Source organism: Leptopilina heterotoma, unplaced genomic scaffold, assembly GCF_015476425.1.
Source record: "Leptopilina heterotoma isolate Lh14 unplaced genomic scaffold, ASM1547642v1 Lhet_9, whole genome shotgun sequence".
NCBI lineage: Eukaryota > Metazoa > Arthropoda > Insecta > Hymenoptera > Figitidae > Leptopilina > Leptopilina heterotoma.
This window is the reverse complement of record NW_025111193.1, coordinates 780,320-792,961: the sequence shown is the minus strand read 5'-3', so window position 1 is coordinate 792,961 and position 12,642 is coordinate 780,320. Positions and strand designations below refer to the sequence as shown.

The following is a 12,642-nucleotide window of genomic DNA, read 5'->3' as shown; positions in this document are numbered from 1 at the left end:
ATTTATAAATTTAAACTATTTATAAATATTTTTAGTTATTCTTAAATATTCTTTAACATTTTTCAACATTCTTAAATAATTCTTAAATATTTTTCTTGATTTAAAAATATTCTTAAACATATTTTAAATATTCTTAAATATTTTCTTAAATATTTTTCAATAATTTTCAATATTTTTACATAATAATTATTATTGAATTAAATAATTAATAAATTTAAACATTCGTCAACATTTTTAGTTATTTGTAAATATTCTTAAAAAATTTTGAATGTATTAAAATATTTTTAAACATTTTTATATATTCTTAAATAATAATAATAATAATTATTAAATTTAATAATTTATATCTAAATTTAAACATTCGTCAACCTTTTTAGATATTTATAAATACAAAATATTCTTAAAAAGATTTTTGAATATATTTAAATATTTTACGATAATTTAAAATGATTTTAACTATTTTATAGTAACTTTTACAATAAATTAATTAAAAAAAATTTCCTAGATAAAATTTCCTAACGCCAAATATAATCGTTTCCGCAGAGCGATTTTTTTATTACGCTAAATTTTTACGAAATGAATCTAGGTATTTGTATTAAAATTGACCTAAAGAATTTTTTTTGTGAAATTGATTTACGAGATAAATTTTATTAGAAAATAAATTTTTTCCTATTATACAACGATCTAATATTTTTTATGCTAAAATTTTATTAGAATATTTATATCTAGGTATAGATATATTTAAAATCATTTTATGGTGTTTTGGAATCCTCTTCTATTTTCAAACGATTTTATGATCTCAAAAGTTGAATAATTTTCAAGCATCATCTGCTATTCAACCGGTTTTCACATAATTGTATATATACGTGTGTAAATTACAACAGAGAAAGAGAGAAAAAAAAGAATTTATAACGAGTTTGTGAATACAATAATATTTTAGATGCAGTAGATCTCACATTAAAATTGTGAATTTAATAATGCATTGAATTTGAAATTCTTTTATTTTTTCTTTTTTTTTAAAGACAATAATGAAGAGACTTGTTATGGCACATGCGCTATTGTAAAGAAGACTGAATAGTAAACTTCCTACATTTCAAAAGTTGAATAGATCATCGCGTAATTGTTCAAAACTTTCCTTCCAGATGATATCTGCCATTTTGACAGAAAAAGAAATATTTTCATTATTAATTTATTAATAATAATAATCTCTTGAAGAGAAAAGGTCGTAGGGTATAATTAAAATTTGAATCGATTTTTCCGGGTAAACTTTGTAATAAATGCGGCTATTGAATTTAAAATACAATGAAATTAATTAAATTTGATTTCTATTTTTTAATAATGAAATCAAACTTAATTAATTGGCTAATTAATTAATTCGTTGTGTAATTATTTAATTATTCGACTGCTTATTTTATTTTTTAATTATTTAACTACTGTTTTGATTATTGAACTATTTAACTATTTAATTATTTGAGTTATTTAATTACTTGAATAATTTTTCAATTAGTTATTTAATTCCACAAGTAATTAAATTTTTTTTCTACTAATTAAAAATTAGAAAATTCAAAAAATATTAAATCTAATTTTATTCTTGAAACATTTTTTCGGTTCTAAAAATTAAATTGAAAGAACTATATCAACTTGAAAATTAAATGTCACAAATAATTCCTGTCATTCGTGAATCTAGAAACTTGTAGCTAAAAGTGTAAATAGAGAAATGTAAGAGAAATCAATAACCCCAAGGGAGTAGAGAAAATAGTTTAAAAAAGAAAATTTCTTGAAATAGTACTTGGCAATTTAAAGAATAAAAAAAACAAAATAAACATTGAAATCAAAAGGGCCATAAATTGACATTCTCAAAGATTGTAATTTTGGTCCTAGAGAAGTCTAATATTGTAACGATTGTGATAAAAAAAAATAATAATTAATTATTGCCCTTTTAGATGAGGGCAAAACTTGTATGCTAATTTATTTATTTCTATGTATGAGCTTTAAAGACGATCACGAAGGGAATGGATGAGAGAACAAATAATTAACGTGATAATGAGTTTTGTGAAAAAAAGAGGGGCTAAATTTTTCGTTTCTTTTTTGAAAATATACATTTTTTTGAGCATAAGACTTATTCTTACGATTAGTTTTATTGAAAGAGGGTTGTATACTGATCTTATAAAAATTAATTAATAATAGTTATAATAAAATAATAATAATAACAACAAGAAATAATAATTTGCCAGTACAGCACGAGTTAATGGATACTTGTTCGTCGAGTGAAGCATTTTTTTTTCGAGAAAAAAAAAACTATACGATGTAACACGAAATATAAGATTAATTGGGCAGTCAAGTCTCTTATTTCCTATACTTTTTAATCACTCACCATTTTCCGGTCGATCAACCAGTTCACAGCTCAAAAAAAATCACTTTTCAGTTAAATTTTTTTTGACGATTTTCAAAATTGTTATTTGGAAAATTAAACAGATAAAATTCAAATAAGGTATAAATTTAATTAAAAGTGAATTAAATAAAATAATATTTTTTTTTTTTTACAAAAATAATTTTTCCTTCTTTGAGCTTTAAACAATGATCGACACTATTATTGGCATGAATTTAATTATTTGTGAAATTTTTGCTATTTAAATAACGAAAAATTGTGTCTTAGTAAATTGAGAGAAATTAATTCTCGAATTAATTAATTTAGAGATTATAGAAAGTTTGGATTTTTTTTATTGATTTTGGTAATTTTTGAAAGGAAAAAAATGACTTTATTTGTGGAATAGAAAAAAAGGAGAAAAAAGTGTCCTACGCCAGTGGGTTATTAATGAATTTCTATTGCTCAGTACAGCGTTGTCAGTTCCGGTAATTATTTAGTGCAAATTAAAGTCGACGAGTGCATTATAGTCCCACGTAATAATACCCGCAAATAAAAGTAGTTAACGAAGTCAGTATTACTATAGCTTATTTAGAATCAGTAGATTGTTAACTATTATTGCTTATTCTCACACGAAGTCACGTTAGGATTTTTTCTTCTTCCTCGAAACTAATATTTAAAAGAAAAAATAGGAATTGTTGGAGAAATTTCGAAAAAGTTTTTATTTAGAATATTTTTTTTTATAAATTAATATTTTTTTTTGTTTATTATTTATTAAATATAGTTCATACCATTCGGCTTTGATTTTTTTATTATTAATTTTCGTATTTATAATGGAAATTGCAATTTTTTTTAATTCAGTGTAATTTTTAGTTAACTTTTCCAATTGAATTGAATTTTCTTTTGATTAAATGTAGTTTTTAATTAAATTTATCAATTAAATAGCATTCGTAAATGAATTTTTTTGATTAAATGGCGTTTTTAATTAGATTTTTTAATTAAATGTAATATTTAGTTGAATTTTTAATTATAGTGCCATATTTTAATTAAATTCTTTAATTTAATGTCGTTTTCAATGAAATGTAATTTTTAGTTAAATATTTCAATGAAATGTAATTTTTAATTGAATTTTGAAATTAATTGTCATTTTTAATTCAATTTTGTATAATTTAATTCAATTTGACAAAATGTCGTCTTTAATTAAACGTTTTTAATTAAGTGCCATTTTCAATTAAATTCTGTAATAAAGTGTCGTTTTTAATTAGGTTTTTCAATTAAATGTAATTTTTAATTAAGTTTTTCAATTAAATGTAATTTTTAATTCAATTTTTTAATTAATTGACATTTTTATTTGAATTCTTTAATGAAATCTCGTTTTTAATTCAATTTTTTTTGTCATATCTAATTCAAATTTTTTAATTAAGTGTAATTTTTAATTCAATTTTTATAATTAAATTTACCTACGTATTTTTTTTTTTTATTTTTTTTTATTCCCGTTTAGTTGAAAATAATACGCAAAAGTCGAAGTAATTTTTGATTGAATACAAATATAGTTTTCTTATGACAATTTCGAGAGTACTAAGAAGAGAGAAAGAGAGGCTTTAGAAAAAATAAATTCAAGTTTGTCATCTGCTTCTTCCCGCTGGACCTTCTTCTTATAAGTTGTCTAAAGCTTGGGTTCTTTATAAGAGGTAAGGCTTGTGTTCTTAAAACGCCTCCGCTTGAAAGACAATCCGATTTGCAATGATGTCATTCTATCGACGAGACTATAAAAGAATTGAATTTAATTTATTGCCCAACATTAAGTTGTAAATATAACTAGAAAATTTTATCGCGATTCTCTCATATTATATTTGTACATTAGAGAAGAGAAAGAGAGAGATAGTTGATAGTAAATCTCTCATTGTTTGCTTTTTATCTTTATTTCTTATCTTTTAGAATTATTTTCTGTAATGAGAAAATTTTTTCTCTCGATTCATTATTTAATATATTAAACTGAAAAAAAATTTTTGTTTTATTTTTTTTTATTTAAAAAGGAAAATTAATTTTTTCTTTCATATTTTGAATTAAAAATAGAAATTAAAAGAATTTACCCAGGATTCTAGTTTTATTTTCCAAAAATTGAATTTCAATTGAAAGAATTTATTTAATTGAAATTTTATTTTTCTATAATTGAATTTAATTTGAAAAATTTATTTCAATTGAAATAAATTATAAAATTAAATTTTTATTCTCAAAAAAATTGAATTCGAACTAAAAAATTAAATTTCCACAAAAAGGTTTTAGGAAATTTTGTTTTTATTAACTTCTATTCCTATTTTTAAAAAAATTAAATTAAAGTAAGTTTAATTAAAATTTAAATTAATTAAAATTCAGTCTCCAAAATAGAAGATTTTTGCAAATCAGAATTATTTTTCTCCCGGGCGTTGCTTGTTTATGCAGATGCTTCACTTTTTTCCCAAAAATGTTCCATTTTTTTCCAAAACATAAAAAGAAAACAATTTTTATTTTCTATGTTTGCAAAATTTTTTCTCTTTTTAATTTGCAAGTAAAATTAATTTTGTTTTCTAAAATTCACTTTTCATTACACAATTTCGTCGAAAAATTGAATCACGCAGTTAGAACTTTAATAGAGTCTTATCATTAAATCAACGTCACAAAGTACACTTAGAATGATAAAAAAAAATTATAAATACCTATGACAAATTGAACTCTAATTATGATTTTCAAAAAATTGCATCACATTTATTTTTTATTATTATTTACCAAAAAAAAAAAAAAAAAATAAAATCAATTATTTATTTCCTGAATTCAAATTTTTGAATTCTTATTTTCAAAATAATTAAAAATATTAATTTCAAAAATTTATATTTAGGTACATTCTTTACAGTAAAAAGTCATTTAAAAATTGTTCTATTTTAAAAAAATGTAATTACAATTATTTTCTATTGAAGAGATAAAATTTTCCATTAATTTATTTTTTGTTTCTGTAAAAGAAAATATTAAAAATTCGTTTTGATAATGAAATATTTTTTCTTATCTTTAAGATTTCATAAGAGTGTAAAAAACATTTTCAATATTAGTATACGCTTACCTTTCGAGACTGTGACGATCGTTGGTTATGAAAGTCTTGTTTTTATTCGTGTATCGTAGAAATTAAATAATTATTGCTTTATTTATAAAAAAATGGAGGTAATGAAATTTTTTTTATCGGTTGTTTTTAAATTTTATTATTATTATTTTCTTTCATGCTCTAAACTTTGTAAATTGTCATTTATTGCTTTTATTATTTATAGTGTCTTCCTGTAACTAAAAATTTAGTCACTTGGTTTTTTTCCCTCTCGCTTTCACTTTTATTTTTCCAATAATTACCCACAATATTACTGCATGTTTTCTATATTTATTTAATCCTATTTTGTGACGATAATAAAATTTTTGCTTTTATTGCACTTTGACTATTTTCTAATTCTACTTCTTCTACTGTAACATTTATGTGAATATTTATTTTTACGTTTATTCAATAGATTTAGCTTTATTTCTCCTTGTACTTGTTTATTTTTACCTCTTTTTATTTTTTTTTTAATTTTTAAATTTTTTATTTAATATTTTTTGTTTTTTATTTAAACTTCTTTTTTTAAAAATAAATTCTTATTTTTAATATTTGTCTACATTTTTATTTTTGATATTCACTTGTCGAGAATTATTTTTATTTTTACTATTAAATTTTGCAGGTGTTTTTTCGTTTTTTTCTTAATATATTTGTGAAATTAATTTCCCATTTTTTTTCTTTGTAGAAAAAAGGAAATTGTCAATGGAAAATAAAAGTGGAGTAACAACGTTTCACAAATTCACCGACTGGCACTAAGGAAATAAAAACTAAATTAATAAAAATAAACAAATAAAAGAAGTTGAATAAAAATGAAAAAATAGAAAATAAAAAAGTAGAATTAAAAGTAGAATTTTACTTCAAATATAAAAAGAAAACAAAAAAGTAGAAAAAAAGAAAAATTATATCATTGAAATTTTTTATTCGATTTTGGAATACGAAATCAGTTTCAAGAAATTCCGTTATTAAAGAAAAGAAAGAAAAAATCTGCCAGTCCGTCTCATTTGAGAAACGTTTGCTTCAGCCTCGATTGTTGGTTACGAATTTGCATAGAATGTAGCGTTGCAAAATTCGTAACGCACTCTTCCCCTCAAAACAAAACGGTTTCTATAATATAGAGTATACACAATAACGTTCGGTCTATGCTTTTCTCTCCCAGGAACCACCGGTTATCGAGAAAGCAGTGGAAGAAGAAATTATTTGCCAAGCGATCAAGCCAGTCGATCGCGAGGAACAACTTGAAGTTACTGGAACACCGGCAACAGCATCTAATAATTCACAATTGGAAATTGTTTCCCAGAGGAAGAAGAGCGATATTCAATTTGAATCAATTCAACAGGAACAAGAAATTATTTCCACTCCTCTTATTGCTGAAAAAATTGAGAGACCATCAACTTTAAATTTTGTCGAAATTCATTCATCCGTTGAGATGTTTAGTCCCATGTCGCATGGCTCAACTCCGGTAAGAATTAACGAAACAGAAAAAAAATTAAACGAAATAATAAAGAAAATAAATGAATAAAAATAAAAATAAACCAAAAAAGAAAGAAAAATTGAAAATAAAAGAAAGAATGAAGAAAATAAATAAAAAGGAAGTAAAAAATTAATTAAAAGAGAAAGAAAAAATTAAAAAAGAAAGAGAAAATTCAGTAAATAAAAAAGGGGGGGGGGATTAAATACATAAAAAAGAAAAAATTAAATAAAAAGGGAGTAAAAAAAGTGGGACGCATGACGATTCCCGACAAAAATCCTGTATAATATTCGATAGACCTTATTTCATTTGTCAAAATTTCTTTTTCATGTAATTTTCTTTTATAAGAATAAGAATGTGTTCCAAATTGTTTATAAACACAATGTTTTTTTAATTAATGCTAATGAATGAAAATAATAATTAATATGAAGATGGAAATAAGAGAATGTTTAAAAACTTGATTTCATAATATATAAATTTTTATTGAACCGAAATAATTTTGAAAAGAAACTTTTGTTTTGATAAATTTTTGTTAAATAGAATTATAGTTTAGCAAATATTTTAGGTAATAAATAGTTTATAATGGAAAGTTTACATTTATTAAAACTTGCATATTTCAAAACTTAAATTGCAACAAAATGTCATTTTTCAGAATTTATGTTTAAGCAGCTTTCATTGAATGCAAATTATTAAACAGAAAAATTTATAATTGACTAAATGTTTAGTAAAATGAATTATTAAATATGTTAATATTTTATTACAACAAAATTTTCTTTCATGTTATAGTTATTAAATAGATATTAAATTCAGTTGATTGTTTATTTAGACAAATTCTATAATTTTTCAATTAATATATAAACGAATTTTCATATTACAAATTTTTTAAATAATTTAAATGTTATGTGACGGAGTTTACATTAGATCGAATTTTAATTTATCGACATTTTTATTTGCTGGAATATCTATTAAACGAAATGTTCATTTCAACGAATTTTCAATAAACAAAAAATTCTATAATTAATTCCTTCTTAACGTACTTATTATTTCATTCAAATATTATTTCACGGAAAGTTAATTTAATCGATTTTTTATGTTTCAGATTCGTTGTCTAATAGAAATTCAATGAACGGAATCTTTGTTTAGTGGAATTTTCATTTTTCTGAATGTTCAAATGCTATGAATTTCATTTGTAGAATTTTATGTGACCGAATTGTCATAAATATTAATTTCTACATTACCGACATTTAAACACACGAAACTTAATATCGCCGAAACTCAATTTGTCCTACCTTTTTCTATTGTTGTCCTTGTCTTACTAATGTAAGACAAAATTAGTAAGACAAGGACAACAATAGAAAAAGGTAGGACAAATTGAGTTTCGGCGATATTAAGTTTCGTGTGTTTAAATGTCGGTAATGTAGAAATTAATATTTATGACAATTCGGTCACATAAAATTCTACAAATGAAATTCATAGCATTTGAACATTCAGAAAAATGAAAATTCCACTAAACAAAGATTCCGTTCATTGAATTTCTATTAGACAACGAATCTGAAACATAAAAAATCGATTAAATTAACTTTCCGTGAAATAATATTTGAATGAAATAATAAGTACGTTAAGAAGGAATTAATTATAGAATTTTTTGTTTATTGAAAATTCGTTGAAATGAACATTTCGTTTAATAGATATTCCAGCAAATAAAAATGTCGATAAATTAAAATTCGATCTAATGTAAACTCCGTCACATAACATTTAAATTATTTAAAAAATTTGTAATATGAAAATTCGTTTATATATTAATTGAAAAATTATAGAATTTGTCTAAATAAACAATCAACTGAATTTAATATCTATTTAATAACTATAACATGAAAGAAAATTTTGTTGTAATAAAATATTAACATATTTAATAATTCATTTTACTAAACATTTAGTCAATTATAAATTTTTCTGTTTAATAATTTGCATTCAATGAAAGCTGCTTAAACATAAATTCTGAAAAATGACATTTTGTTGCAATTTAAGTTTTGAAATATGCAAGTTTTAATAAATGTAAACTTTCCATTATAAACTATTTATTACCTAAAATATTTGCTAAACTATAATTCTATTTAACAAAAATTTATCAAAACAAAAGTTTCTTTTCAAAATTATTTCGGTTCAATAAAAATTTATATATTATGAAATCAAGTTTTTAAACATTCTCTTATTTCCATCTTCATATTAATTATTATTTTCATTCATTAGCATTAATTAAAAAAACATTGTGTTTATAAACAATTTGGAACACATTCTTATTCTTATAAAAGAAAATTACATGAAAAAGAAATTTTGACAAATGAAATAAGGTCTATCGAATATTATACAGGATTTTTGTCGGGAATCGTCATGCGTCCCAAAAAAGTTAAATAAATGAAAATGAAAGAAATTTATATTAATAATCGTTGTATTCCGGTAATCTGTTCGCAGTTTGAAGTTGGTTGCTGTTTGATTTTTTGTTTCCTAACTTTTTTAATGACTTTTTTTTTAAATGTTTAAAATTGGAAAATAATTGAGTTCATTTCAAGAATTTTATCAACATTTTTTTCAATAATTGAATTCTTTTAAGTTTTTAAAATAATCGTGTTTATTATTAATTGTAATTACCGATTTTCCTGTTAAATTATATTAAAATTATTTATAGAAAATTAAATTCTTTTAAACAATTTTATTAGAGTTTTTGTAAATAATTACATTTTTTTAAGAATTTCATTAAATTTTGTAAAAATAATGTAAAATTTTTTAAAGCAATTTTAATTGAAAGTTTTAAAAATAATTAAAATTTACAAAGAATTTTATTAAAAACTTTTAAGAACAATTGCATTATTTAAAAAAATTTTATTACAATTTTTAAAAATAATTGAACTTGTTAGAGAAATTTTATTAAAATTATCCTGAATATAATTGAATTTTTTCATAGAAATTTAATTAAAATTGTATTGAAAATAATTGAATTTCTCAGGAGAATTTTATTATTTACAGAAACGATTGAATTCTTGGGAAGAATTTTACAATTTATAAAAATAATTGAATTATTTAGAAAAATGTTATTACAATTTTTAAAAAAATTGAACCTGTTAGAGAAATTTTATTAAAATTATCCTGAATATAATTGAATTTTTTCCTAGAAATTTAATTAAAATTGTATTGAAAATAATTGATCAGAAGAATTTTATTATTTACAAAAATAATTGAATTCTTGGCAAGAATTTTATAATTCATAAAAATAATTGAATTGTTTCGAAGAATTTTTTATCAGAATTATTGAAAATAATTGAATTTAAATAATATTTTTAAAAACAATTGTATTCTTTTGAGAAAGTTTATTAAAATTGTATTATTTATGAAAATAATTGAATTCCTTTGTAGAAGTTTATTATTTATGAAAATATTTTAATTCTTGCAAAGCATTTTTTTTATTTATGAAAGTAATTAAATTCTTGTGGAGGATTTTACGAATCATAAAAATAATTGAAGTGTTTCGAATAATTTTATCAGAATTTTTGAAAATAATTGAATTTTTTGAAGGAATTTTATTAAAAATTTTGAAAATAATGATTTTTTAAAAATAATTTCATCAAAATTGTCGAAAATAATTGAATTTATATTAAAATTCTTGAAAATAATCGAATTTAATTAATATTTTAAAAAATAATTGTATTAGTTTTGTGAAATTTTATTAAAATGGTTTTGGAAATAATTGAATTGCTTTAAAGAATTTTATTATTTATGAGAATAATGAAATTCTTTCGACAAATTTTATTTCAATTTTTGAATAATAATAAACTTGAGTATTTAATATTATGTACTTAATAAGTGAATTTTTATAAATTTTAAATCTGTAATCATTCAAAAATTGATGTTTATTCTTGAAAATATAAAATTTTTTAATTCACAAAATAATAATAAATGGAAAACATTTGCTAGTAAATAAATAAAAGCAGTTAAAAAGAGTTAAAAACTTAAATAAATAACAAAAATAAACCTTCTTTATTTAATAATAAAGTTAAGAAAATCCCCTTTCTTACTTTGACGTAATTGTATTTTTCATTATCAAAATATTTAATTTCGTTTGGTATGTTTAATTTTACTCAAAAAAGAAATTTGTACTTGAAACGTGACTATTGATTGATATTTATCTTCTTTATGTACACGGAAATGATGTTCAACGATAAGAATATTTATTTATGATTGGAAAAGAATTCATAATTAAAAAAGAAAATTAAATAAAATTAAAAGAAAATTTAAAGAAAAGTTGAAAGTTGTGCTCGAATTATATTTTTATTCATTTTTTTTTTTTTATTATTTTTGATTATGTATATATTATTCTTTTTACTTTTTTTTTATAATATTCTTTGATTAAAGTTTAATATATTAATTTATTAATTTTATCCAATAATGAATATTTTAATTGATTGTTTTCTTTTTGCCGACAGATTTTACCATTGAGTTTAACGAGCGATGAAGAAATAGTATCTGGTCTTGCCTTTCCTATGGGTCCACCAACAAGTGTTGAACCACCGAAAGAAAAACCTCCACCGCCACCGGTTGAACTCAGCGATGAAGAAAGTCATCCCGTTGAGAATTTGAAGAGATTAAATTCCACTCGCAGAATAAAGAAGGAACTCAGAACCAGGCGCTCCGATTTCCTTGGAATTGGAGGAGTAAGGATTTTCATACTTAGAGAGAGAATTTCTTTACACTCGAATTGCTTTTATAACGTTACAATTTTTTTTATCTGCTCTCTTCCCTCACTATTCGCATTTTTTCAATTTTATTCAAAATTCTTTTCTCTGCTCGCCTTTTTTGAATTTTTTGAATTTTCTTCAATTTTATTTCTAATTATTTTACTGTATAATTAATTTATTGTTAAATTCATTTTAAAATCAATGAATGAAAGAATATGTAAATTAATTTTTTTTGCTAGTTTGAAACAGTTTTATTTTAATATTGTTTAATATTTCTACTTTTTTGTTAGTTTTATTGTTTACTTTTTTGAAGTTTCACTTTTTTGTAAGATGTAAATATTTTTGGATTATACATTTGTAGTGAGATGTTTGTTTGATTTTCTAATTAATTACTAGTGAAATTATTCAAATTGGGTTTTAGAGTCTAATCCGAAAATTGTGATTTTTCTTCTTTTAGTTGAACGATGACGATTTGGAGCGAGAATTGATGCTAACGAAACCGCCAGACATTGCATCGATTCTAGCTGAAGAGAGACGTATCGAGCAACTTCATCGACGTTCCTATGATACTGACAGCAATTACGAGCAGGATTCGAGTCATGAACGCGACTCGGGAGTGGAACTTGGCCACGTGGAAGATTGGACTAAGCAGCCAGTGAGTCCCGATATATCGCAACACAGTAGGCAGAGTAGCGAACCGTTCGGAGCAAGTGTAACTTCCTCCGAGGAAGATGAGATCACAAAAAAGGAGCGCGAAATTATCGAAGTCCTTGAAAAGGAAGAGCAATGGCGCTATGGAAATAGTCGTGAATTAAATAGGTACATATTTCTTTATTTCATCTTTATTTCTCTATTTCATTTTTATTCTTTTAATTCACTCTTATTTCTTAATTTCATCTCATGGCTCGAACTAGGTCCGTAAGTCCCGTAAAAGTCCGTAAATTTGCTTGAAGTCCATAAAAATCCGTTT

At 22.3% G+C, this 12,642-nt stretch overlaps 1 protein-coding gene across 3 annotated transcripts in view; it reads left to right on the top strand.

Annotated features, from left to right (window-relative positions):
* Positions 1 to 12,642, top strand: part of LOC122511726 (trichohyalin) — a 193,626-nt gene that overhangs the window by 171,827 nt on the left and 9,157 nt on the right. For all 3 annotated transcript variants that reach the window (XM_043627158.1, XM_043627159.1, XM_043627156.1), the window contains 3 exons: positions 6,631 to 6,933; positions 11,421 to 11,648; positions 12,130 to 12,491. In XM_043627158.1, coding sequence (XP_043483093.1) covers positions 6,631 to 6,933; positions 11,421 to 11,648; positions 12,130 to 12,491 — 893 coding nt within the window. The remainder of the gene's footprint in view (positions 1 to 6,630; positions 6,934 to 11,420; positions 11,649 to 12,129; positions 12,492 to 12,642) is intronic.